The sequence below is a fragment of the Narcine bancroftii genome, chromosome 1 (assembly GCF_036971445.1).
Source record: "Narcine bancroftii isolate sNarBan1 chromosome 1, sNarBan1.hap1, whole genome shotgun sequence".
Lineage (NCBI taxonomy): Eukaryota > Metazoa > Chordata > Chondrichthyes > Torpediniformes > Narcinidae > Narcine > Narcine bancroftii.
The window spans coordinates 432,302,609-432,328,971 of record NC_091469.1 but is presented as its reverse complement, the minus strand read 5'-3'; the positions used below and the strand labels follow the sequence as shown (position 1 = coordinate 432,328,971).

Here is a 26,363-nt window from a genome sequence, read left to right as displayed (position 1 = left end):
GAATATGATGTAGAAGAAATTTACTCCACCACTGATGGTGGTACCTTTAACTCCATAGATGGTAAACTCATGAATTGCTTCCATAACAATGTGCTTGTCTAACTCTGATTCTTCCTTCAGTGTGCTTCTTGACATTTATTTTTATACCAAACATTTGGAGATCTTCCCTCATACTTTACATTGCTAAATATTAAATTTTATTTGAATATCTTTACTCTATGAGGTGCCTGGCATCTTTAACTAGATTTCAGATCTATTGTCAGAGAACATACATCACATACATTCCTGAGATTCTTTTTCTTGTGGGCAAGGCAGAATTATCACATAATGGTGCAAACTAAACTACTCAACATTCACATGGAAACAAATAAAGAAATATAAACAAACTAAGCTATGCACAAAGAAGAAAAAAAATCAAATGCACAAGAATCCTTAAATGAGTCCCTGATTGAATTGTTGAGTCTGACGGTGGAGGAGTAGCAGCTTTAATTGAACCTGGTGGTGTGAGTTTTGTGGCACCTAAGTACATTGAAGAGGTTAATGATAATATTGATACCATGTATTTGAGATTGAAGAGATGTATGAAGTTATTCTGTTGTTGAAGTCAATGAAAATTGTGCACTCTGATTCATGTTTGGTCATTTAAAGGGGTATGTCTGTAATTTTTGTTATTTTATTTCAGAATTTGCTCTTAAGCAAATTCTTAAGAACTAACAACATAATGGAGAGAGAGAATGAAGCACATTGCATTGAAGGCTTAGTATACAAGAATTAGAAGTTGAAATAAGGCAAGATTCTTTCAACATGTGGTGCTATTTGGAAAGACTAGAATTAATTATTCTTGCCGTGCCCCCATATTCCTTTTGTGTTCAAAATCTATCCAAACTTGCTCTCATCACCATCTGGGCTGCAGAGGTCCAAAAAACTGCAATTATTTGAGTGATGTTTTTCTTGTCTCTCCTTGGTAACTTGCCACTTCCCCTGTAAACATTGTACAGTATTTTTTTTAAGATGAAGATCATTTTATTTTTGAGGTTTTATTTCTGCAAGGTTCTTTCCAAGGGTGCCATACTGTTGTATGGTTGCACCATCTTGTTGCATATTCCCAACAACAGTGCTTTTGAAAAGGTTTGTGCAGGCCTCATGAGCAAGAGCTTGTCGAAAGGAATCAACATTGAGGATGTGTGCTGTGTTTTGTTTGATATTCTTCAATATGTTTTGGAATTAGTATTTTTCTCTCAAGCTTCTTGAGGTGGTGAAGTGCTAAAAGGGCAGTTGAGAAATGTGTTCTCTATTATCTATGGGTTACCGGAATGTACAGACCTCCAGAGGCATCAGGTTTGACTTTGATTTGAAGTGGCTCCCTCTGGGTTCATTCCTAGTTGTTGGTTCCTAAGAAACATTGTTAGTAGTATCACCTGTTTGTCGGAAATGACTTTGTGGGTGAATTCAGCAAATGCATGAGTGTTCCTGCATTGGTAAGTGACTGGGTGCAGAACAAGAGATGAATGAGAATGGATAGCAGTGTGCGAATGAAAACAATAAAAAGGAGATTCTAGAAATCTGAACGAAAACTAAAAAATGCTATAAGCACTCAATAGGTTGGGCAACATCTGTTAATGTTTTGGTTGTCAGAACTGAGAAAGAGAGGAACCAGGTTAATCATCAATAGCAGAGAAGCCAGGGTAGAAAGATGGGCAGAACCTAAGGAATACCTCTAGGGTGGCACCAAATTAATGTGCTGGTTAGAATCAGGTTATGCTTCTTGGTCTGTGCTGTGTTACTAATAGCAAGGAAGCAGGACTCAATCAACAGTCCAGACCGCATAAATAGAAATACTATTTCTAAGCCCACTTTGCAGATGGATAACAGGCAGAAATGGCAGGTCGAATACAGTCAGAAAGATTATCTGAAGTGGGAGAATTTGTGGTAGTATCTGGAAGGCAGCATCATCCCCAGACAAAGATCTGATATTCCTTAAGCTTACATTGAGTCTCATTGAAACAATGCTGATGACCACTGTCATGTAGGTCAGAGTGGGAGTAGGATGGAGAATTGAAGAGTCAGGTCACTCCTGTAGGCTGAAAGTAGGTACTTTGCAGTCACCCAGTCCTACTTTGGTTTCTTTACAGTTGAAATTGACCACATTATGAACACAGAATGCCATTCACTAGGTTGGAAAAGGTTCAAGTGAACCACTGTTTCATTGGGATCGAGAAGAGATAAATGTTGTATCTCTTGTGGTTGTATGAAAAGGGATATATGACAAGAAGTCAGTGATGGGGTATGAAGAGTGGATTAGGGAGTCACAAAGGGAATGATCCCTTGAAAATTGAATAGGAGGGTAGGGGAATATGTCTCCTAGGAGAATCTTTTTGCCAGTGAATTTGATGGGAGATTCTTTGAATGCAGAGGTTGGTGGAGTGGATATGAGGATCAGGGAACTCGTTTTTGCTCTATTGAGGAGGAGAGGGAATAAAAGGAGGGGTACTGGAAATAGATGGGAGATGTATCAGTTGCTGTATCCACTACGGGAGAGGGGAAACCACAGTTCAGTATAAAAGGAAGGCATTTCGGAGGGAACTGTGCAGAATATTATGCCATAAGATCAAAACAGTGGGACTGGAAAATGGAATGGAGTGTATGAACTTTGCAGCAGTAGTTTATGTTTGTGGAATACATGAGGATGCTGAGTTGTTCTCCTGCTGGATCAGTGCTGTAGTATTGGTGAGTGTGTGAAGATGCTTTCTTTTTGGATGATGATAATAACCATGGTCAGGCCAGCAAAGTCATGAATCTGTTTTGGCATTGGAACAGACACAGAGATGACTCTTGCTCTTTTTGTATTGATCTCTATAACTAGTTCTGCACTAATGCAGGGAAATAGAAGTGAAGGAAGGATCCTCTTTGAACCATTGGTTTAAAAAAACCTCTCTTGTACTTTCTATCTCACTCCTGGAGCAGAATTTTTCAGTTGCCATCACTGGGGGTTTGCATGTTGGCCTGTTAAATATTGCTTGCACCTGGAGAAGACTACAAGGCTACACAATACTATCCTGCCTTCTTGCAATGCTGAGAATTAGTGGTCACGCTATACTTATAATAACTGAGATACAGGAATGCAAGAAATTGAAGAAAGAGTAGAGTAAGAATAGGCTGTTTACCTTGAGCAGCTCCAATATTCTGCAGCTGACAACTGAATTCTACCTCATCTCCATTTTTTAATATCCATATTCCTTGATCCTTCTACTATCCAAAATTCTATTGATATTGGCTTTGAAAGCAATCTGTGTAGAGCATATCAAAGAATTTCCAGTCTTTCCCCTTGTCTCAATTTGGCATGGTTAGCAAAGCACAATGCTGTAACAGCGCCAGCATCTGGGGCTAGGGTTCAAATCCCATGCTGTCTGAAAGGAGTTTGTATATTCTCCCTGTTTCCTCCAGGGGCTCTGGTTTCCCCCCGCAACTCGAAACGCACTGGGAGTTATAGGTTAATTGGGTGTAACTGGCTCGTGGGCCGAAATTGCTTGTTACCGTGCTGTAAGTCTAAATTTAAAAAAAATTAAATGGCTTCTCATTTACAATTATGGGATCATACATCATGGAAAAAAGTTTCAATGCCTGCCAAATCCTAATCTCTCAATTGTCTTCATTGCCCAAAAAATCTATCCATAAAGTCAAGAGGATGGAAACAGGCCTTATTCTATGCCAATTGCCAAGTATCTGTTTGCACTGCCTTTTTATATCCTTGCATTCCCCCAGATTCTATCATTCACTGATACATTGGGGACAGTTTACAGTGGCCAACTGTCCGATCAACCCACTCATCATTATGGATGGGAGGAAACTAGAGCTCAGGGAAGAAACCCATGCAGTCACAGAGAGAAGGTGCAAACTCCACATAGAGAGCACCGAAGGTTAGAATTGAATTTGAGTGGCTGAAGCTATTCAGCTACAGGTCCACTGGCATAACACTGTCACACTGTATTTTATTTTGAGACCACGAGTCCCAGTTCTATACCCCTGGCGATGCCCTCATGGCAATTAGCCTTTAGATCCTTCATTCTTCTAAATTTTGGAAAAAAGAAGTCTTGCCTATCTCTACTCCACACTGATCTATCATTTCAGTAATCTGGTGAGTCTTTGCTGCACTCACTACAGCAAATAGGTCAGAGGAGGATCTGGTTCCATACTTCAGGAGACGTCATCAAGGCACGATAAGCCATTTATATTCTTGTACAACTCCTCTTGCAATAAACACCTGTCAGTACACAACTTGTTTCACAGGTCTATGGTACTGGTTAAAGGTAACAGTAAATAATCTTTAGTCTTAAAACAAACTTGTATGATGATGTGATGCCTCTGAGTGTTTAATGTATATTTAATGTTTTGTGTTGCTGATTACAGTAGTTTAGTTCATGGAAAAACTCATCTTGTAATTTGTGCTGCACCAGGTCAAGTGTCTGTTCTTGATGTGGGAAAAGGTCAAGGCAAAAGATGAGATGAAAAATTAAGTGCTCACAGGGCTCATGACAAGCATAAGATTCAAGGTTACCCTCTGTGCTTCTGAAGCCCACATTTTCCATTGATTTATCTCCTGTATTCTGACCATATTTCAACGATTCAATAATTCACTCCTCACAGGTTAACAGGCACTGGGTTTGTGTCTGAATGATGCTCTCGGCAACACCAATTGACACAATAATTGAATTACCTCTGTGTGGTAAACCACTGTTTGCATATAATTCTCTGGTTAGGCACACCCATTGGCTGACTGTACCTGTGGCCCCTCCCACAGGCTCCTGGATAAAGGTGACTACCACAACCCCTCCTCAGTGCAGGTCACTCGAGCAGCATGGATGTCCCTTTGTTCTTCAGTGAATAAAAGCTTATTAGTTTCTCAACAACAGTCGTTCGAGTAATTGATGGTGCATCAATTTTATTCACTGAAAGTTTATTTTTAGAATGGAGCAGATCCTAAAGCCAGAAAATCTGGAAATCGACCCTCAATCACCTGAGGCATCCACCAACTTTGAACTCTGGCTACACTGCTTTGAAGCATTCCTGCAAGCATCCTCTACCATCATGCGGTCAGAGATCGATAAACGCAGGTACTGCACTCCTGGTGTACTTCATGATCAGGGATGCCACATCATACCAGGAAGCCATGGACATACTCAAAGGACAGTACCTGTGGAAGATCAGCGTTGTCTACGCCAGACACCTTCTAGTCTCCTACAAACAGCGACCCAGTGAGTCTAATGCCAAGTACCTTCGGGCCCTGCGATCCCTCAACATGGCTGCTGCAGAGTACACAGAGGCCCTGATTAGGGATGCCTACATCACGGTGATCAGGTCGAACTACATCCTCCAGAGACTATTGGAGCAAGGGGAACTCAGTCTGTGGAGAGCAGTCAAACTGGCAAGTACGCTGTAGGGCTCTCCAGAACATGGAACCCTACTCGACCAACAACGCGGCCGCATTGTGGCTACCCCAGGCGCTGCTAATCCCCCTGCTCTGCTAACAACCCGTCCACGGCAGCAGTGCTCCGCGAACACCTCCCACCACTGTTGCCCTGTCCTGTTGACAACCCGACCACAGACGTGGTGCTCTGGGAGCACCCAAAGTGCTAATTTTGCGGCCTGAGCAAGCATCAGAAGAACTATTTAAAAGCAAAGGATTTAACTTGCTCCAGCTGTGGGAAGAAGGGATACTATGCCAAAGTATTTAAGCCAAAACTGCTTCTTAGCAATGCCGCGTGTGGATTATGGGGCCACCGTCCTGGACACCGCCATCACCTGGGGCCAGCACCATCTTTGGGATCCAGCAGCACCATGTGCAGGCCATCTTGGACACTGCTGTCTTCAATACCAACAATGAGCAGCAATCTGACACTGGCCTCTATCACAATTGACCAGGACAGCCCGCACCAGCTTGTCAGGTCGATGATGGACATTAAGATAAATGGCCACTTGATGAGTTGCTTATTCGACAATGGGAGCACAGAAAGGTTCATACACCTAGACACGGTGCGGCATCTTTCCCTCACAGTATTGCAAATGAACCAGAAGGCCCAGGTCCCATGGTACAGACTGTCTGGTGGCTCTTTGGCCTCCAAGTCACACACGGTTGACGTCGGAGCTACTGCGTGGTGACTAACAGTGTGGGGTACAGTCTATAAAGACTTTAAACATTTCTTAATGTGGCAGCTCTGCACTGCTATACTATTGGGGCTTGATTTCCAGTGTCGCCTTAATAGTGTGACGATGGAATTCGATGGGCCCCATCTACCCCTCACTGTACATAGCGGGCAATTTCAAACCAACCACTGCACCCCACCCGTCCACCACAATCCTCTAGTGTACATGGCCAACAGCCCAGCTGCTCACCACTCACCACCTGTGGGCTCTCCACACTTAAAATGATCCCCCTCATTGTTAGTCCTCAACCTCACCGCCAACTGTAAACCTGTCGCCACTAAAAGTATACGGTACAATGCCAGGGACAGGGTGTTCATCCGGGCAGAGGTACAACGCTTACTCAAGGATAGGATCATTGAACCCAGCACCAGCCCTTGGAGAGCCCAGGTAGTGGTAGTGCGGAATGGGGAAAAGAACAGGATGGTCATCAATTACAGTCAGACCAATAGTTACATGCAATTGGACGCATAACTCATCCTACACATACTCTTCTCGACCATTGACCTGAAGTCAGCATATCATCAGCTCCCTATCCGCCCAGAGGACCGCCAGTATATGAGGTTTGAGGTGGATGGCCACCTCTACCATTTCCTGCAGGTCACCTTTGGCATTATACATGGTATCTCGGTCTTCCAGCAAGATGGACTGCATGGTGGACCAGTATGAGCTGCCGGCCACCTTCCCGCACCTTGACAACGTCACCATCTGTGGCCACGACCTGCAGAACCATGACACCAATCTCCAGAAATTTCTCAAATTGGCCAAGCTCCTCAACCTCACATGTAATAAGGTCAAGTGTGTATTTCGCACAACCCCCCCTTGCCATCCTCATTGAGAACGGAGTCATTGGCCCAGACCCTGACCACATGTAGCTGCTCCAGGAACTTCCACCCCCCCACAGCCCTTAAGGCCCTGAAAAGGTGCCTTGGGTTCTTCTTTTATTACGCCCAATTTGTTCCTAATTATGTGGACAAGGCCCCCTCATCAAATCCACATCCTTTACTCCTATCTACCCCATTCCAGGTGGAAAACAATGCATCAGACTTCACTCTAGCAGCCACTCTTAACCGGGCAGGCCAGTTGCATTTTTTTTCCCCCATACCCTGCAGGTCCCAGAAATTCAGCACTCCTCAGTCAAGAAAAAGGCTCACGCCATTGTTGAGGCAGTGCAGCACTGGTGCCATTACCTAACTTGTAAATGATTCACCCTGCTGAGTGACCAATGCGCAGTCATGTTCATGTTTAACAATCAGCAGCGGGGCAAAATCAAAAACTACCAGATACTGAGGTGGAGAATTGAACTGTCCACCTACAACTATGATATCTTGTACTGACCAGGTAACTTAATGAGCCACCAGACAGTCTGTACCATGGGACCTGGGCCAGCGCACAGATCGACTGCTTACAGACCCTCAACCACGATCTCTGTCATCCCGGAGTTACCATGTTTTTTCACTTCATCAAAGCCTGCAACCTGCCGTACTCCATTTGATGAGATCAGATCCATGACAAAGAACTGCCAGGTATGCACTGAGTGCAAGCCACACTTCTACCAGCCAAACTGAGTGCAGTTAATAAAAGCCACCTACCTCTGAGCACCTCAGTGTTAACTTCAAAGGGCCTCTGCCCTCCACTGACCGCAACATGTTTCCTCAATATCACTGATGAATACTCCCGTTTTTCATTTGCCATTTCCTGCTCGAATATGACAGCTGCCACAATCATCAAGACCCTGCACAGTCTCTTCACTCTATTTGGCTTCCCTAGCAACCGAGGGTCCTCTTCTATGAGTGATGAGTTGCACCAGTACCTGATGGCCAGGGGTAACGGGCAAGTGGAATGGAGAACACCACAGTTTGGAAGGCCATCCTCCTGGCCCTGCGGTCTAAGAGTTTTCCAGTCTCCTGCTGGCAAGAGATCCTACTGGAGGCACTCCATTCTATCAGATCCCTGCTATGCATTACCATAAATGCCACATTGCTTGAACATATGTTTTCCTTTCCCAGGAAATCTGTGACAGGGACCACACAGCCAGCGTGGCTGACATCCCCAGGGCCAGTCCTACTCTGGAAGCATGTGAGGAGCCACAAGTCCGAACCCCTGGTCGAAAGAGTACACCACCTCCATGCCAATCTCCATTATGCCTGCATAGCATACCCTGATGGACACAAAGGCACTACCTCTGTCAGGGATCTGGCTCCCCCAGAGGCCCTGGAGACCAACATGGATCACCCCACACACCGCTCTCCATTGAACACACACAATGCACCTGACCCCTGGTACCCTGCCCCTGCCCCAAGGGAGGATACATCAGATTCATCGGGACTTACCAACCAGTACAACACTGATGAGTACGTACAGGCGCCTGAGGCAGTCCAGGGCCCTGCTGCTGCACCTCAGCCACAACCAATACTATGATGGTCCCAATGAACAACCAGAATGCCTGAGAGGCTTAATTTGTGACTTTGTAAGTCCACTTTACCCCGCTGGACTCTTTAAGAAATCATGTTTGCATACAATTGTCTGGTCAGGCACACCCATTGGCCGGCTGTACCTGTGGCCCTGCCCACAGCCTCCTGGATAAAGGTGACTGTTCCACAGCCCCCTCCTCAGTTTAGGTCAGTCAAGCAGTATGGATGTGCCTTAGTTCTTCAGTGAAAGCTTGTTGGTTTCTTAACAACAGTTGTTCGAGTAATTGATGGTGCATATCTCTGTCCACAAGAAAAGTAGGCAATTGCCTTCTCCAACCTTCGTGTTTCATGAGGAAAATCAAACCCTATCCCTAAACCTTTAAAACCAGCTTTCACTGATAAATGACAATTGATCAGAGAGTGTAATTGTCTAGAAAATTATTATCATCAATGGAAAAATCAGACATTCAGTATCAAAAATTTGTGGGAGGTTTTCCTTTGTTGGGTGTGATGTTCTAACAATAAGGGCCTCCAGATTCTCAAAGAAGAGGTGCTTGAAAATTGGCACTTGTCTAGCAATGGAAACCCACCTTAGAAGGTCTCTTCATAGTAAATTCTTAACAAAATATCTTTCAACTTCCTTGTGTCCACTTCTTTCTCGAAGGTTTCTGATCTCTTCCACTTCCCACCTATTCATCTGACAACCTGAACGGAAAACCTCTCAAACAAAAACACATACAGCTGAATCAAAAGTCAAATAGATTCCCGTGACTATCTTTTGCACTTTGTGAACTATTGAGTGAACACTTTCCTCCCCTTCCCAATATTTGGCCCTCACCATGATCCATCAACCAATTGATCTGTCCTGATTTCTGACCCTCACAGGCCTCTTTCACTGATGAGTCACTGGACCTGTGACCTAACCAGAATTCCACTCCACAATAATTGAATGCTCAAAGGAAAAACATTGTACCCTAAATCTCATCACAATCCAGGATCTTTTACAGGATCGGTGTGAAAAAGTACACCTCATTGCAGAAGCACTCTTTTAGGCTGTTAAATTGTAGTACTAAAACATAATCACTTGAAAAAAGGTCTGTCCCAGATTGGCAGCCATCACCACTAGGCGATAATCTTGTCACAATCTATCTTAATAATTTGGCCTGGGGATCCAATTGAATATTTTATCAATGCTGAGGAGACTAAACCAGATGGAAATGTGAGGAGTAATGGTACAGAGGGTCATCAAGAGGATATCGAGAAGCTTAGTGAGTGGCAGATAAGATACAGTATGGACAAATGTACTGTTATCCACTTCTTTAGAAAATGCAGTACTGCTGTTTTTTTTCAAGGGTAAGAGAATGAGAACTGCTAGGGTTCCTTGCACACAAGTCGCTGAAAGGTAACATTTAGGTGCAGCAGCAGGGCAATTAGGAAAGTAAATAGTATGTTGGCTTCATTGGTTGAGGATTTAAGTACAACCTGTGACGTCCTAGACTAGCCATTCTCAAATTTCTTTTGGCTATGGGGCCCTTCGGACTCTGCTCAAAGTTTGTGAGCCTCCTTCCCTGTGAAGTAATCAAGTTTTGGTTTCTTCTATACATAAAAATTAATTTAAAAAAATATTTGTTACTTAAATATTCTGTGGCTTCCAGGCCCCCGTTGAGAATGGCTGTCCTAGACCAACCTGCAGTACCTTCTGTGATTTTGATATTGCTTTCCAAGGAAGGCACATTTGTTTTGGAGGATAAGTGGTTATGATTCACCAGATTAGTTCTTGGAGAAGCAGATTAATCGCATGATGAGAATATTGCCAACTCCCTTATGAGGTTTTTGATGAGAAAACTCCACAGAGTTTGGAAGAATTAGAGGTGACCTTGTATCACATTATTAGAGGCCATGACAAGCTCGATACTGTTAAACCACTGGCAAGGTGGTACAAGTCTGGAACTAGGATTATCAATATATGAAGTTACCCATTAAGTTTAAGGTGAGAATAAACTTCTACACTCTGATGTGAATGTTTGGAATTCCTTTTAAGGGATTTGGGGCTCGACCATTGATTGCATTCAAAACCAGAATTGATAGATTGCTCATTATCAAAGGAATCGATGGATTTTGGAATTACACAGGAACAGTATTGCAGTAGAAATTTGACTCACCAATGAAAAGGTGATCGGCTTCAGGAATGAGTCCTTAATTGCTATTATTCAAATGTCCCATTGTTGTAAACACAGTTAATTACAGTTTAACTTTTGTGCTTTTTCAGTTTGGGATACAAGTGTTGGTTCATGATGTAACTTGGAACGAAACTGACATATTTATCTGTTTGTTTATTTTGTGGATCAGTCATATCTCCTAACGTTCTAGGTGAATTCTACATTTCCAGACTTCCAGAACAAACTAATGTTAAATTCCATGGCATAGAGACAGTTTTAAAATGCATTTTTATGGATTTTAAATTGATTGTTTTATTAATTTCCTTTCATTTCTGAATAGGCATTAAACAGGGGTATAGCAGCTGTAAAGGAGGACGCCATCGAATTGCTTGCCAGCTATGGGTTGGCCTACTCCCTGATGAAGTTCTTCACTGGGCCAATGAGTGACTTTAAGAACGTGGGTCTGGTATTTGTTCACAGTAAGCGAGATAGGATCAAGGCTGTCTTCTGCATGGTCACAGCTGGTACTGTGGCAGCCATCTTTCACATTCTAATAGGTAATCTTTTGCCTTCATTACTCTGGCATGAATTAGTTAACTCATTTGGTAGATAAATTATCAACTGTATAACACTGAAATCCAGATACAATACTCAAAAATACTGATGCAAACTTAGTTACAGACTATTAATCTACACCATATCGACATTGCCCTGCTAAATTAAATTTGTATTTTGTAGGTTACATAATAGTTCAGTTGTTTACCATGGGTCTTTAATGGGCTGTATATGATGTTATGAATTATTATTAGTCCAGATAGATTATCCTTTTCAAACAGGTGCAAATAACTAGATCATACATCAAAGCATAACAGTGTGTCACCACCATTTAAGAGACTAACCACATATCACATGTACAATCACTACTCCTGCTTTTATTGTTCCCCTCTCCTATTTTGTGGAGAGAACAGTTCTTGCAAGTAAAAATACACCACACTTTTTAAGTGTTTTGCAGTTAAAGAAGAAATAGGAGAGGTGAATGTCTACAAAACTGTGGTTGCTTTTGGTCCAACTTGGCCCATTCTAGTTTCTGCCTCGTTTTTAGAGACAAGTCACTCACAGCAATCTATTCTGAACTTCCTTGATCTTGGCTTCTTATTCTACATAACTGATTATCAGGGCCATTAATCCTTTGGCTGCTTTTAACCTTTCATAATATACACTCTGAGCTGGGTCCATGGATAAACTACATTATGAACACTAGTGCAAACCAGCTGGTGGTTGGGTATAAAACCAGTCCCAGAAAACTGGGACATGGGAGTTTTTGCGCTTATTGGTAGTCCATGAAAACCAGGACAGAGTCCATAGGGTTAAATGCATTCTACTTATTTCCATCTTTGAAATATGACTAAGTTGTACTCTTTGTATCTTTCTTAACTATTTGGCATTTTGGAAAATGCATTCACCCATTAGAAGCATTTTTCATGACTTGAGTTCATGTACTAAAATAACAATGCAAATATTTCACTATTAAATAAAAACAAATTTGTCTGTGACATAATAGTTAAGTGTTAGCGGTCTCCTTTAAGTAATTTATTCCTTCTCCCTTGTTTTGTCAACCTTATTGCTGGTAATTATTGGCCTGTTGCATAGGACTTCTCCCCTGAGATAACTCGATCAGAGTAACATTTTACCAACATCTAAATTCTATTAGGGCTGTCAGACCTGTCCATATAATTGGCTACTTCAGAAGGTATTGCTCAGAATTCTGAGATTACTGTAACACCAAGGATACAAACTTTGTAGTTTGAAAATATACTTACCAGTTCTGTAAATTTAAATCATTTTATTTGAATAGTATAGTCCTCAGTACCAAGTCACTGTGTAATAGTTTTCTTGTCTTTCCTTCCTGGTTATGGTAATGCATTGCTTCTAACTGAGGTTCCAGGCATAAACTATGTAAAATAAAATCAATTACTTATAATATTTTGATTAATCAGTTTAAGAAATTCCAATATCATATGTGTTTCTTGCTCCATTTTCTTTTACTCTCTCTCCATTCTGTCCTGCTTCTTCCCACTCTTTTTTCTTTCTGTCCTGCTCAACTCCCTCCACTTTCACTTTTAAAATTTTCCCCATCTCTCCCCACCTCTTTCTCCATCCTTTTTCCTCTATCTCTCTCCCTTATACATCCAGCTTTTAGATGGAGGGGAAATGAGCCCCACCCCCCCCCCCCCACCCCGAGATTATTTGCATTATGGCAGAAGAAATTCCACTCTGAAACATGAGGTAATATGTGATAGGAAGAATTTGTTTATACTGTAAATATTAAGTAGCACAGGGGGTTTAAAGAATATGTGATAGGAAGAATTTGTTTATACTGTAAATATTAAGTAGCACAGGGGGTTTAAAGAAGATTTGTGGGACAGTTTAATTTCTTACATGGAGAGTTGTAGGCACCTGGAACAGTTTTCCAAGAGTAGTGGAGTCATGGTGGAAATAGATATGATAATGAATAAGAACCCCCCCCCTCCCCCCCCGAGATTATTTGCATTATGGCAGAAGAAATTCCACTCTGAAACATGAGGTAATATGTGATAGGAAGAATTCGTTTATACTGTAAATATTAAGTAGCACAGGGGATTTAAAGAAGATTTGTGGGACAGTTTAATTTCTTACATGGAGAGTTGTAGGCACCTGGAACAGTTTTCCAAGAGTAGTGGAGTCATGGTGGAAATAGATATGATAATGAATAAGAACCCCCCCCGAGATTATTTGCATTATGGCAGAAGAAATTCCACTCTGAAACATGAGGTAATATGTGATAGGAAGAATTCGTTTATACTGTAAATATTAAGTAGCACAGGGGGTTTAAAGAAGATTTGTGGGACAGTTTAATTTCTTACATGGAGAGTTGTAGGCACCTGGAACAATTTTCCAAGAGTAGTGGAGTCAGGGAGAGGAGAGGAGAGGAGAGGAGAAGGACAGAAAAGAAAAGAGTCTGGGGCAGGTAAGAAAACTTTTTAAAAAGTCTCTTACCAGGGTCTGCGGGGAGGAGTCGGCGTCGGAGGCGGCCATTGGTCGAGCCAGCGTACAGGAGAGTGTGACGGGAAGGTAAGGTCTTTTTAAAGACTCTTACTGGGGACAGAGCTTAGCAGTAGGGAGAGGAGAGGAGAGGAGAGGAGAAGGACAGAAAAGAAAAGAGTCCGGGGCAGGTAAGAAAACTTTTTAAAAAGTCTCTTACCAGGGTCTGCGGGGAGGAGTCGGCGTCGGAGGCGGCCATTGGTCGAGCCAGCGTACAGGAGAGTGTGAAGGGGTTAATTGGTAAAAGGCCAATAAATAAGAGGGACAGCGAGCGGCCCAGCGAGTGAGTGGCCCAGTGAAGGAGTGGGACTTCCAGGCTTTGGCCCAGTGAAGGAGTGGGACTTCCAGGCTTTGGCCCAGTGAAGGAGTGGAACTTCCAGGCTTTGGCCCAGTGAAGGAGTGGGACTTCCAGGCTTTGGCCCAGTGAAGGAGTGGGACTTCCAGGCTTTGGCCCAGTGAAGGAGTGGGACTTCCAGGCTTTGGCCCAGTGAAGGAGTGGGACTTCCAGGCTTTGGCCCAGTGAAGGAGTGGGACTTCCAGGCTTTGGCCCAGTGAAGGAGTGGGACTTCCAGGCTTTGGCCCAGTGAAGGAGTGGGACTTCCAGGCTTTGGCCCAGTGAAGGAGTGGGACTTCCAGGCTTTGGCCCAGTGAAGGAGTGGGACTTCCAGGCTTTGGCCCAGTGAAGGAGTGGGACTTCCAGGCTTTGGCCCAGTGAAGGAGTGGGACTTCCAGGCTTTGGCCCAGTGAAGGAGTGGGACTTCCAGGCTTTGGCCCAGTGAAGGAGTGGGACTTCCAGGCTTTGGCCCAGTGAAGGAGTGGGACTTCCAGGCTTTGGCCCAGTGAAGGAGTGGGACTTCCAGGCTTTGGCCCAGTGAAGGAGTGGGACTTCCAGGCTTTGGCCCAGTGAAGGAGTGGGACTTCCAGGCTTTGGCCCAGTGAAGGAGTGGGACTTCCAGGCTTTGGCCCAGTGAAGGAGTGGGACTTCCAGGCTTTGGCCCAGTGAAGGAGTGGGACTTCCAGGCTTTGGCCCAGTGAAGGAGTGGGACTTCCAGGCTTTGGCCCAGTGAAGGAGTGGGACTTCCAGGCTTTGGCCCAGTGAAGGAGTGGGACTTCCAGGCTTTGGCCCAGTGAAGGAGTGGGACTTCCAGGCTTTGGCTCCTCAGGCTTCGGCGAAAGCAGGCGGAGAGAAAGCTAAGATAGTCTTCATTACTTCTTCATTGGGGTAAGGGATGAGTGTTAAGGCTGTGTATTGTCGGGAGTGCCGGATGTGGGAGGTCCTGGAGTCTTCCAGACTCCCGGATGTCCATATCTGCACTAGGTCTGTCGAGCTGCAGATTGTCAGGGACCGTGTTAGGGAACTAGAGCTGCAGCTCGATGAACTCAGGCTGGTTAGGGAAACAGAGGTAGTCATAGACAGGAGTTACAGCCAGGTGGTCACGCCAGGGCCACGGGAGGATGAAAGGTGGGTAACTGTTAGGAGAGGGACAAAAGAACGTAAGGTGCCAGAGACGAGCCCTGTGAATGTAACCCTCAGCAATAAGTACGCCTCTTTGAGCACTGTTGAGGGGGACATCAAGGTTGGGGGGAGTGACAGTGGCTGTGCCTCCGGCACGAGGTCGGCCCCTGTAGCTCAGAAAGGGAGGGAAAGGAAGAGGAGGGCAATTGTGGTAGGAGACTCCATAGTTAAGAGGACGGATAGGGGATTCTGCGGACGCAGCAAGGAGAACCGGATGGTGGTTTGCCTCCCTGGTGCCAGGGTCCGAGATGTTGCTGCTCGTGTCCCAGATATCCTAAAGTGGGAGGGACAGGAGCCAGAGGTCGTGGTACGTGTAGGTACCAATGACATAGGGAGAAATAGAGAAGAGGTCCTAAAAAGTGAGTACAGGCAGTTAGGTAGGGAGTTAAAAAGAAAGACCGCAAAGGGGGTAATCTCTGGATTACTCCCTGTGCCACGTGACAGTGTGAATAGAAATAGAATGAGGTGGAGGATTAACACGTGGCTGAAGGGGTGGAGTAAGGGGCAGGGTTTTAAGTTTCTGGATAACTGGGACCTTTTTTGGGGGAGATGTGACCTGTACAGTAAGGACGGGTTACACTTAAATCCCAGGGGGACCAGAATCCTGGCAGAGGTATTTGCTAGGGCTGCTCAGGATCCTTTAAACTAGAATGGTTGGGGGGAGGGAACAAAATAGTACAGAGCAGTAAGGAGAAGGTTAGAATGCAAACAATGAAAGTTTGTAGTAAGTATTTGAATATGGATGGGCAGGTGATAGAGAAGGGAAATGCTCTGGAAGAAGATGAAGGGCAATTGGCAGGAAAAGTAAATAATGTTGTTCTTAAAGATGAGGGAAAACAGGGATTAAAAAATGGGAAATCCCTGAAATTCATATATTTTAATGACAGGAGTATTGTAAAAAAGGTGGATGAGCTGAAGGTGTGGATTGATACTTGGAAGTATGATGTGGTAGCGATTAGTGAGACATGGTTGCAGGAGGGATGTGATTGGCAACTGAATATCCCTGGGTTTCGTTGTTTTAGGTGTGATAGAGTCAGAGGGGCAAGAGGAGGTGGGGTTGCATTGCTTGTCAGGGAAAATATTACAGCGGTGCCTAGGAAGGATAGATTAGAGGGCACATCCACGGAGGCTATTTGGGTGGAACTGAGGAGTAGGAAAGGAGAGGTTACACTTGTAGGGATGTATTATAGACCACCCGGAGGGGACCGAGACCTAGAGGAGCAAATCTGTAGGGAGATAGTAGATATTTGTGATAAGCACAGGGTTGTAATTATGGGAGATTTTAATTTTCCACATATAGATTGGGAAACACATTCTGTGAAAGGAATGGATGGGTTAGAGTTTGTGAAATGTGTGCAAGATAGTTTTTTACAACAATATGTAGAGGTGCCGACCAGAGAAGGAGCAGTGTTAGATCTACTGTTGGCAAATGGGATGGGTCAAGTGACGGAGGTTAGTGTTGGCGAGCACTTCGGGTCCAGTGATCATAATGCCATCAGCTTCAATGTCATTATGGAAAGAGAGAAATCAGGGCCAAGGATTGAGGTTTTTGATTGGGGAAAAGCTAGATTTGAGGAGATGCGAAAGGACTTGCAGGGTGTGCATTGGGACAATTTGTTTTATGGACAGGATGTAGTAGAGAGATGGAAGTCTTTTAAAGATCAGATTTTGAGAGTGCAAAAGCTTTATGTTCCTGTTAGGTTAAAAGGAGGGGCAAAAGGTTTGAGAGAGCCGTGGTTTTCAAGGAATATCGGAAACTTGGTTCGAAGAAAAAGGGAGGCGTACATTAGATATAAGAAGCATGGAGTTAAGGAGATGTTTGAAAGATACATTGAATGTAAGAGGAATCTTAAGAGAGGAATTAGGAAAGCTAAAAGAAGGTACGAGAAAACTATGGCAAGCAGGGTGAAAACTAATCCAAAAGAGTTCTACAAATATGTTAATGGTAAGAGGAAAGCTAGAGACAAAATTGGTCCCTTAGAAAATCAGAGTGGAAAACTGTGTGTGGAACCTAGAGAAATGGGGGAGATATTGAACAGTTTCTTTTCTTCGGTATTCACTAAGGAGAAGGATATTGGGAGATGTGGGATAAAAAAAGCAAATTGGGTAAATATGGGGAATATAGAGATTACAAAAGGTGTAGTTTTAAGGCTTTTGAAGAATATAAAGGTGGATAAGTCTCCTGGATCAGACGGGATCTTCCCCAGGACATTGAGAGAAGTGAAGGAGGAAATAGCAGAGGCTCTGGTGGTAATTTTTCAAATGTCATTAGATATGGGGATAGTGCCGGAGGATTGGCGCATTGCGCATGTGGTTCCGTTATTTAAAAAGGGTTCAAGGAGGAAACCTGGCAACTATCGGCCTGTAAGTTTGACGTCTGTGGTAGGTAAATTAATGGAGAAAATTCTTAGAGATAGTACTTATAAACATCTGGATAGACAGGGTCTGATCAGGAGCACTCAACATGGATTTGTGGGAGGAAGGTCATGTTTGACCAATCTGATTGAATTTTTTGAAGAGGTGACTAGGAATGTGGATGAGGGTAGCGCAGTGGATGTTGTCTATATGGACCAGTAAGGCCTTCGATAAGGTACCACATGGAAGGTTAGTTAGGAAGGTGCAGTCTTTAGGTATAAATTTTGAGATAGTCAAATGGATTGAACATTGGCTGAAAGGGAGAGGCCAGAGAGTGGTAGTGGATAATTGTCTGTCAGGTTGGAGGCCGGTGACCAGTGGTGTGCCTCAAGGATCTGTATTGGGCCCATTGTTGTTCGTTATATACATTAATGATCTAGATGATGGGGTGGTGAATTGGATTAGTAAATATGCAGACGATACTAAGATAGGTGGAATAGTGGATAATGAAGAAGGTTTTCAAGGATTGCAGAGGGATTTGGGCTGCTTAGAAAAGTGGGCTGAAAAATGGCAGATGGAATTTAATGCTGATAAGTGTGAGGTGCTTCATTTTGGTAAGAAGAATCAGAATAGGACATATGTGGTAAATGGGAGAGCATTGAGGAATACAGAAGAGCAGAAAGATTTAGGAGTGACGGTACATCGTTCCCTGAAGGTAGAAACTCACGTGAATAGGGTGGTGAAGAAGGCTTTTAGTATGCTGGCCTTTATCAATCATTGCATGGAATATAGGAGTTGGGAGGTGATGTTGAGATTGTATAAGACGTTGGTGCGGCCTAATTTGGAGTTCTGTGTGCAGTTCTGGTCGCCTAATTATAGGAAGGATATAAACAGAGTGGAGAGAGTGCAGAGAAGGTTTACCAGAATGTTGCCTGGGTTTAAGCATCTGGAGTATGGGGAGAGATTGGACAGATTGGGTCTTTATTCTTTGGAGCGTAGAAGGTTGAGAGGGGATTTGATAGAAATATTTAAGATTATGAAAGGGATAGACAGAATGGATGTGGATAGACTATTTCCGTTAAGAGGAGGAAAGTTTAAAACAAGAGGACATGAGTTAAGAATTAAGGGGCAGAGGTTTAGAGGTAACATGAGGGGGAACTTCTTTACTCAGAGAGTGGTAGCTGTGTGGAATGATCTTCCGGGAGAAATAGTGGCGGCAGAGTCAATTGTATTATTTAAGAAAAGGTTGGACAGGTATATGGATGAGAAGAAGACGGAGGGTTATGGGCATTGTGCAGGGAGGTGGGATTAGAAAGGGGTGTTTTGTTCGGTGCGGACTAGAAGGGCCTAATGGCCTGTTTCCGTGCTGTAATTGTTATGTTATGTTATGTTATGGTGGAAATAGATATGATAATGAATAAGAAGCTTCTAGATGTATGAATATGCAGGGGACAGAGGTGTGCAGATCTGGTGGATGCAGTGGAGATTTAATTTAATTTGTGTGTTATATTTATCACAGACATTTTAACTTAAGGGCCTGTTCTTACGCTGTGTTCTAACTTTAGAGGACTTGTGGAGGAAAAAAAAAAGAAACCAAGGACGACTCCTGATTCTTGTCATTTGATCATTTTGTATATTTGATTTTTTTTGGTACAAATAAAATAATTTAAATTTACAGCCAAGAGGCATTTTTAAATTGGAAAGAGTTAGTTTGCAGGCCTGGGTATTAAAGGTGTCCTGATTCTGGGTCCGGACCTGAAATGTTGACCATTTCTTTGTCTCTACAGATGCTACATGGCCTGCTGAGTTCTTCCAGCAGTTCAATATTTTGCTTCAGATCTCAGCATCTGTAGTCACTTGAGTCTTCACCAGATGTGTAAATGTTTCTACAGTTAACAAATTAATAATACACCACGACATTGCCTGGAATGAAGCATCTGAGTTTTGAGAACAAACTGGTTGGATTTGTTTTTCTTGGAGCTGAGGAGAATGTGTTGGGACCTGATTGAGGTTTATACAATTGAGGGACATAGACAGGAAACAGGTATTAATGACTGGAACCTATAGGTATAGGGTAATGGTAAAAGGTGGCAGAAGGGAAGAAATTTTTCACATAAATGGTTGTCAGAATCTGGAACCCTCTGCCTTGAGGGGTGGTGGATGCAAGTACTCTTACAACAGTTAAAAAATGACGAGGTAGTAACTTGCATTGCTAAAATATAGAAGAGCATGGATAAAGTGCTGGTAAATAGGATTGCTTTAGATTGTCATGGGCGTGGTGAGTGGAAGAACTCGTTCCTGCGTTTAGCTGTAAATTTTAACCAGAATGTAGTGTAGGCCAACAACTGATGGGTAAATAGAGCACTTGGAAGTTAGAAAAACCAGTTTAGGTTAACCTGTTTTTCTGAATGAACAAGGGAGACATCTGAAGACTATATTTGATGGTCAAGGTTAGAAATGATGAAGACAAACTAAGTGAGATTAAAAAAAAAGTGGAATCAGCCAGCGTCATGCTGTTAAAACACATTAATATATGGCCCAAAGCTCTTGTCAGTCTCATGTAATTAAAACTGCTAATTCTCTAATTCCATTTTAAGAATTTATTCCAGGTAGGGGGTGGTTCGATATGGAACAGAGTTTGTGGTCAAATCAAATATATTTACTTTGGAATTCCCAATATTTGATTGAAGGGTTTCATGATGGACATTGGGTAGCCACATGACAATTATAGATGAGAAAAGGTCAAACTGCATTGATACATTTCAGCTAATTAATGAAGTTTGCTGGAGGCTAAATGCTTAAAAATGTATTTCTTTTTAAAAAAAGAGTGATCATGGTGAATAACCTCCCCAGAACCTGCTTGGTAAACGTGTGATAACTTTGAAACTTATTTATCTATTCTGTTTACAGCACATACAGATTTGGGATATTATATCATCAACAAATTACATCACGTGGATGATTCTGTGGGAAGTAAAACAAGAAAAGCTTTCCTCTACTTGGCTGCCTTCCCAATGCTGGATTCATTGGTAAAGAAGATGTGGCTTTGGTTTATAAGTGAAAAGTAACTGTGTTTTCTTGACTTCTGTTTCCTACAGTCGTGACCTGACTGGTTTTTAATATCAAGGATAGAAATAAGAATATATTTCTTCATCTAAAAGGGAGTGAATCTTTGGAATTCTCTGCCCAGTGGGTCTCTGTAGGTTCAAGAAAGATATCAATCAATTTTTAATTATTAAGGGAATGAAAAAAATCTGGAGTTAGTGCAAAAAAGTGGTATGGAGATTTTTTGAAATAGTGAAGCAGCCTTGAGGGACCAAATGGTCAATTACTTCCTTTATTTCGAATGCAAGCATAATTTTACAAATTAATGGAAAGAGGAAAAAAGTCGCAAAAAAAACTTGTAAAAGGGTGTTTGTAAAAATACTGCTAGTTGAGAGTTCACTTTTCAAGCTGGAGTCTAAATCACATGATAACTTAATCTTTAACCAAAAATGGACATTAAAATTTTAGTCTTAAACATGGCTAACAACTTGCTGCAAATTATAACATTATGAGACATGAAAGAAAACTATCATGCTCTGGGAAGTGAGAATGACAAGGTGGACAGTTAAGAACATAGTACAGTACAGGACCTTTGGCCTTCAATTTTGTGCCAAAAAATACTCTTCCTACCACATAACCTATTTTTCTTTCATCCATGTGCCTTTCTGAGAGTCGCTTAAATGCCCCTATTGTTCCAGTCTCCACCACCATCCCTGGCAAGGCATTCCAGGCATCCACAAGTCTGTGTTAAAAAAAAACTTACCCTGATGTCTCCTTTAAACTTTCCTCCCTTCACTTTGCACAGATGTCCTCTGGTGTTTGCTATTCCTAACCTTGGAAAAGGGTGCTGACTGTCCACCTCTCAGAATCTTGTAGACCTCTATTAAATCTCCTCTCATCCATTTTTGTCTTATAAGACTTAATTTCCAATCCAGGCAATATCCTAGTAAATCTCCTCTGCACCCTCTCCATAGCTTCCAGATCCTTCCTATAACGTGGTGAGCAGAACTGAACACAATACTGTTAAGTATTGCTCTTACCAAAGATTTATAGAGCTGCCACATGACGTCTCTGGTTGATTATTACTAAATCACCAGTTATATGATCTTTACTTGCCTTTGATGGATGAACCCTGAAATTATTCTTGGCCTCACCAATTGTTCAACTGTGAAACTGCTCGGGTAAATTATATCGAAGACTTGGTTTAGTTCTTTGACTTGGGAAGGGAGAAGAGAATTCCTTTCAGTACCAATTTTGAAATTTTCAACTAAGCCAAATGTAACAGCTGGTTTAAGAAAGACTCCAGCATTTGTTTCACTTTATGAAATAGTGCCTCAAAGATCATCTCCAATTGTCTGAATTCCTCCACCACAAATGCTTTGTTTTACTTGTTTTTCAATTGAGGTTTGTAATAAAGTTAATCTGTTGACATTAAATAACCAGAAAGTGGCTGAAGATTTTCATGATACAGAGTAACAGTTAAAAATATATTTGTACAGTGATGTATCTGAAGGCTGGTTGATTAATTTTCTGATAACAATGAACACTGTGGCAGTATCAACTAAGTTGGAAGTAATTTCAGAAAACATCTGCTCAGAGGAAGATGGGTTCCAAGTTTAAAAAAAAATTGTTACAAGTTGCATGTTATTACCATATATACTCGTGTAATCGTCGATCCCATATAATAGTTGATTTTCACCCCCCCCCCCTTCTTTTTGGCCCAAAAATTGCTAGTTTTCTGTGGCCTATGTAAAAGTCAACCCTCCTATTTTTAGCCCCATGCCCGCCCATCCAAGGTCCCGATGCCCTGACTGCAAACCCTCACCTTGTCTGAGCTCCCTGAATGTGGACTTACTACCCGGCCCTGACCATCCAATCACTCAACGTCTTGAACGATACAGGTACTTACTGCAGTCAGAAGTATGACCCTTGTAAAAATTGACACCCCTTCCCCAAATTTGACCTGAAAAATTTGTCCAGAAAACTTGACTATTACATGAATATATACATTAGTCCATGTAAAATGTGTTTAAATGGTTCAAATCATGTCTTGATGCCAGTTCAAAACCAGTGTCACACTAACTTCCAACTAAAATTTTCTGCTGGACAAGCTGATAAATGATGATGGTGAGGACATTTGACTATTTATTGAACATTATTGCACTGTAACTCCTTACAGTTATGAAAGACTGTCCAAGGATTGAACATGTGTACATGATACCCTACTTCTACCCATCCACTACTTACTGTTTTAAATGTCTAAATGAAGTATATTTTACTGTTAATACTTTAATCCTGAGAGTCAGCTAGCTAGAATAATTATTTTGGATTTGAAAATAAAAACATGGATAAATGAATCATGAGTATGATGGACTCCATGAAAGGAATTAGTTATCAGGGGTGCAAAGTTTTCTTGATTTGTTGGAATTTCAATCACCTAATTAATTAATTCAGAACTTCCAAATGATTGTCTGCTTTCCCAGACTGCCAGGTCATGATACCAAGCAGCAAGTCAACCCTTAGATAGACCACCATTGTCACAGCTGGTGACTAAGGTCAGGCTTTCACTCTCCCAGCTGAATAGCATCTCAGACAATTCATCCCTCTCAGGTCCATGATATCAAGCACCTCGTTTAGAGCTTGAGCTAACAAGATTGTTTAAAGTTGTAATGGAAACAATTTTTTGTAAATGCCTTGTGTCGTTATTATGCTGCATTCTTCGTCATGGTAGAAATGAGAATAACGGATGCACTTCAAACAGTCATCACTATTTGCTGAGAAAGTCTGTGCAAACTGAAATGTGATTTAAGGAAGGAGTTGGTTGGCTTTTTAGTTCCACTAGGATTCAATAATGAGTGTTGGTGGAAAGGAGATGGTTTTCCTATCAAATGCAGGTGGCCAGTTCTTTTAGAAATCAACTCTTCATTGATTTTCATTGAGATGAATAACAGGTCAGGTTTTTTAAAGAAACTGAAAGTCATTAATAATGGTTGCCAGGTTTGTAACATAAAACCCCTGTTGATTTGTAGCATTTGAGCTCTTTCTGCCTCATCTGAATGCTGAATATCTAATTCCTTGAAAAATTGTAATCCTGGATATTGGTCTCTGATGTTAATGGAAAAGTTTTGTGTCCAATAACTAGATACCAACATCCATTGAGGGTGATGGTTATTTTGGTGGTTTTTGTTTCATTTCCTTCTTGATCAATTTGCATTGTAAATTCTTCGAATTGTGTACCACCATTTAAACAATTTAAATAACATCCTTATAAAACTCCTAAAGAAACCTAGTATATAATAGATTTCAATGCTATAATTATAATTCTAGCTTTCGGCAGGGGTCATTTTTTTGTGGCCTATTAAATTAATAACCTACAACTCCTAATATGTTTCTATATTTTACTGTACATTTTTCATTGGTAGGAATACTATATTAATTTTCATTCGTAGTACCTTGTGTTAAAATACAATTTTAAAGTGTCACTGTTAGTTGATTGTACTTGTCCAAGGGCAACAGAATGCATTGTGCTCCATTCCTTCCCCTATATCATAATGTAAGAGAAAAATCATAGCCGAGGTTCCTTCATCTGCTTAAACTTCAGGGGTAAAAATGAATTAACCAAACCATTGTCATTATTCATTGTTTGGTAGAAATATTTATACTTTATATTATAGAAAATATTATAATTGATTTGCTAAACACAGGAGAGAAATGTAATCAGTGATTTGTCAGTTAAATGTCATTAAATGAATTTGAGGAAGTGTACTGGGTTATACAAAGGGAGACTTGTATTTCCTCCTTGAAATGGCTCCAGTATTTTTAAGCACGCTTTTCATAAATAGGCTAACTTAATAACACAGACAATTATTATGCCCACTCATCAGGAGATTCTATTTTACAGACGCCTTCAATTTGCTTTGGATTCATTTTAAAAATAAGAAGCAAATTTAGTTGGGTAGTAAGTGCAAGACAAACTCAGAATGAAGACTGTTTCAACACAATGCTGCTGTTGTAACTAGAACTGATGGTCGTGGACTTAAGAGGAAGCTATTTTGGAAGATGTACTGTGTCTGCTAGTTGCATATTCTCACAGCACAAGAGGTTATTGGCTGATGGAATCTTTGACAGCAAACTAAGAAATACCATTACCCGTTACTTCCCATTAACCTATCATCCACATGTGGCCATCAGCAACACCTCAATTCTCCTAGCACCCATTGACATTACAGAAAATTTGCAGTGGCCACAACGGCAAACATCTTTGGGATGAAAAAGGATAGTAGGGCACCTGGGGGAAATGCATGCGACCAGGGGGAGAATATGCAAACTCCACACAGGGAGCACCCAAGATCTAATCCTGGTCCTTTTAATGCAACATTTTTTTTTTCTTCTTCCCCCCCACCCCTTGAGAATTGAGTCATTGAAATTTCAAACAGATCCTACCCTTGACCTTATCATTATTGCAAACCCACAATTTCTGACCAAAATGACCTGAGTTCATCTGCTTGCTTAGCAATGAGCACAGTATGTGCAAGAGCTGTTTTACTGTCTATTCTGGCTAGGGACTTCTGTGCAGTTAGTTGTATTTTGCAGTGAAGGAAGCCTTGTCTGCATCTTACCCTACCCCAACCCCCATAAAACTCATAGTAGAAAGAGTTTAATTATCTCTTTAGATCGGAGCAGTGTTACTGAATACATGGATCTGCCATTGTCATTTGGTGGCTAATTTAAGCATATTTTTAGGAATGCTTTAATTGAAATATAATGTGTGCTAGGAATTTTGATGTGTATTGCAAAGCTTTGGTGTTATTGAATATCCAGCATTAGTCATGAATCATACAGCATGGAATACATCGGGTGAATGCTGACCATTAACAGCATACTTGCACCAATTCCTGAATTACCATCAGCTACCCTCTAACCTAATTCTCCTGCTATCCATCTGCAGAATAGGAACCATTTCAATGGAAAGTTAACCTACCAATCAGGACTTTATTGGAATCTGTGAGGAAATTGAAGCACCTAAAGGAAACTCATATCGTCATGAGAGAACATGCAGACTCCACATAATCAGAACAAAGGCTGGGTCTCTGAAATTGTGAAGCATCAACCATTACACCAGCGTGCTGCCTCTATAAGTGCTTTGAACAGGATTCTTGCTGGCAATTCCTTATGAATATGGCATGGCATGTGTAGTGTGAACAAATCATTTTATCCTCATCCTCAGATATTGCCTTTTATTTAAAAAAAAGCTTTCCCCAGGACCTTACTCCCAATTTGCATTATGTTTGCATTTGCATTCTACCGAGATCATTGTCTGAAGAGGGTGTGCAAAATGATTGAGGACCCCTTTCACCCTGCACATAGCATCTTTCAGCTGCTCCCATCAGGGAAGAGATACAGGAGGATCAGAGCCAGCACCACCAGGTTGAGGAACAGCCTTTTCCCTCAGGCAGTGAGAATGTTGAACGACTAAAGGAGCTGCTCACAAGAACCATCTGACATCTCATTTGTACAAAGCAATATTTATTAATTTATTATAGATGTACTTGTATTATGTGTCTGTCTGTTTTTTCACCGAGGACCAGAGAAAGC

At 41.9% G+C, this 26,363-nt stretch overlaps 1 protein-coding gene across 5 annotated transcripts in view; it reads left to right on the top strand.

Moving 5' to 3' along the window:
- LOC138751661 (progressive ankylosis protein homolog B-like) overlaps positions 1 to 26,363 on the top strand; it is a 143,543-nt gene that overhangs the window by 53,296 nt on the left and 63,884 nt on the right. For all 5 annotated transcript variants that reach the window (XM_069914244.1, XM_069914243.1, XM_069914241.1 and 2 more), the window contains exons 2-3: positions 11,112 to 11,328; positions 20,634 to 20,752. In XM_069914244.1, coding sequence (XP_069770345.1) covers positions 11,190 to 11,328; positions 20,634 to 20,752 — 258 coding nt within the window. In that variant the 5' untranslated portion in view covers positions 11,112 to 11,189. The remainder of the gene's footprint in view (positions 1 to 11,111; positions 11,329 to 20,633; positions 20,753 to 26,363) is intronic.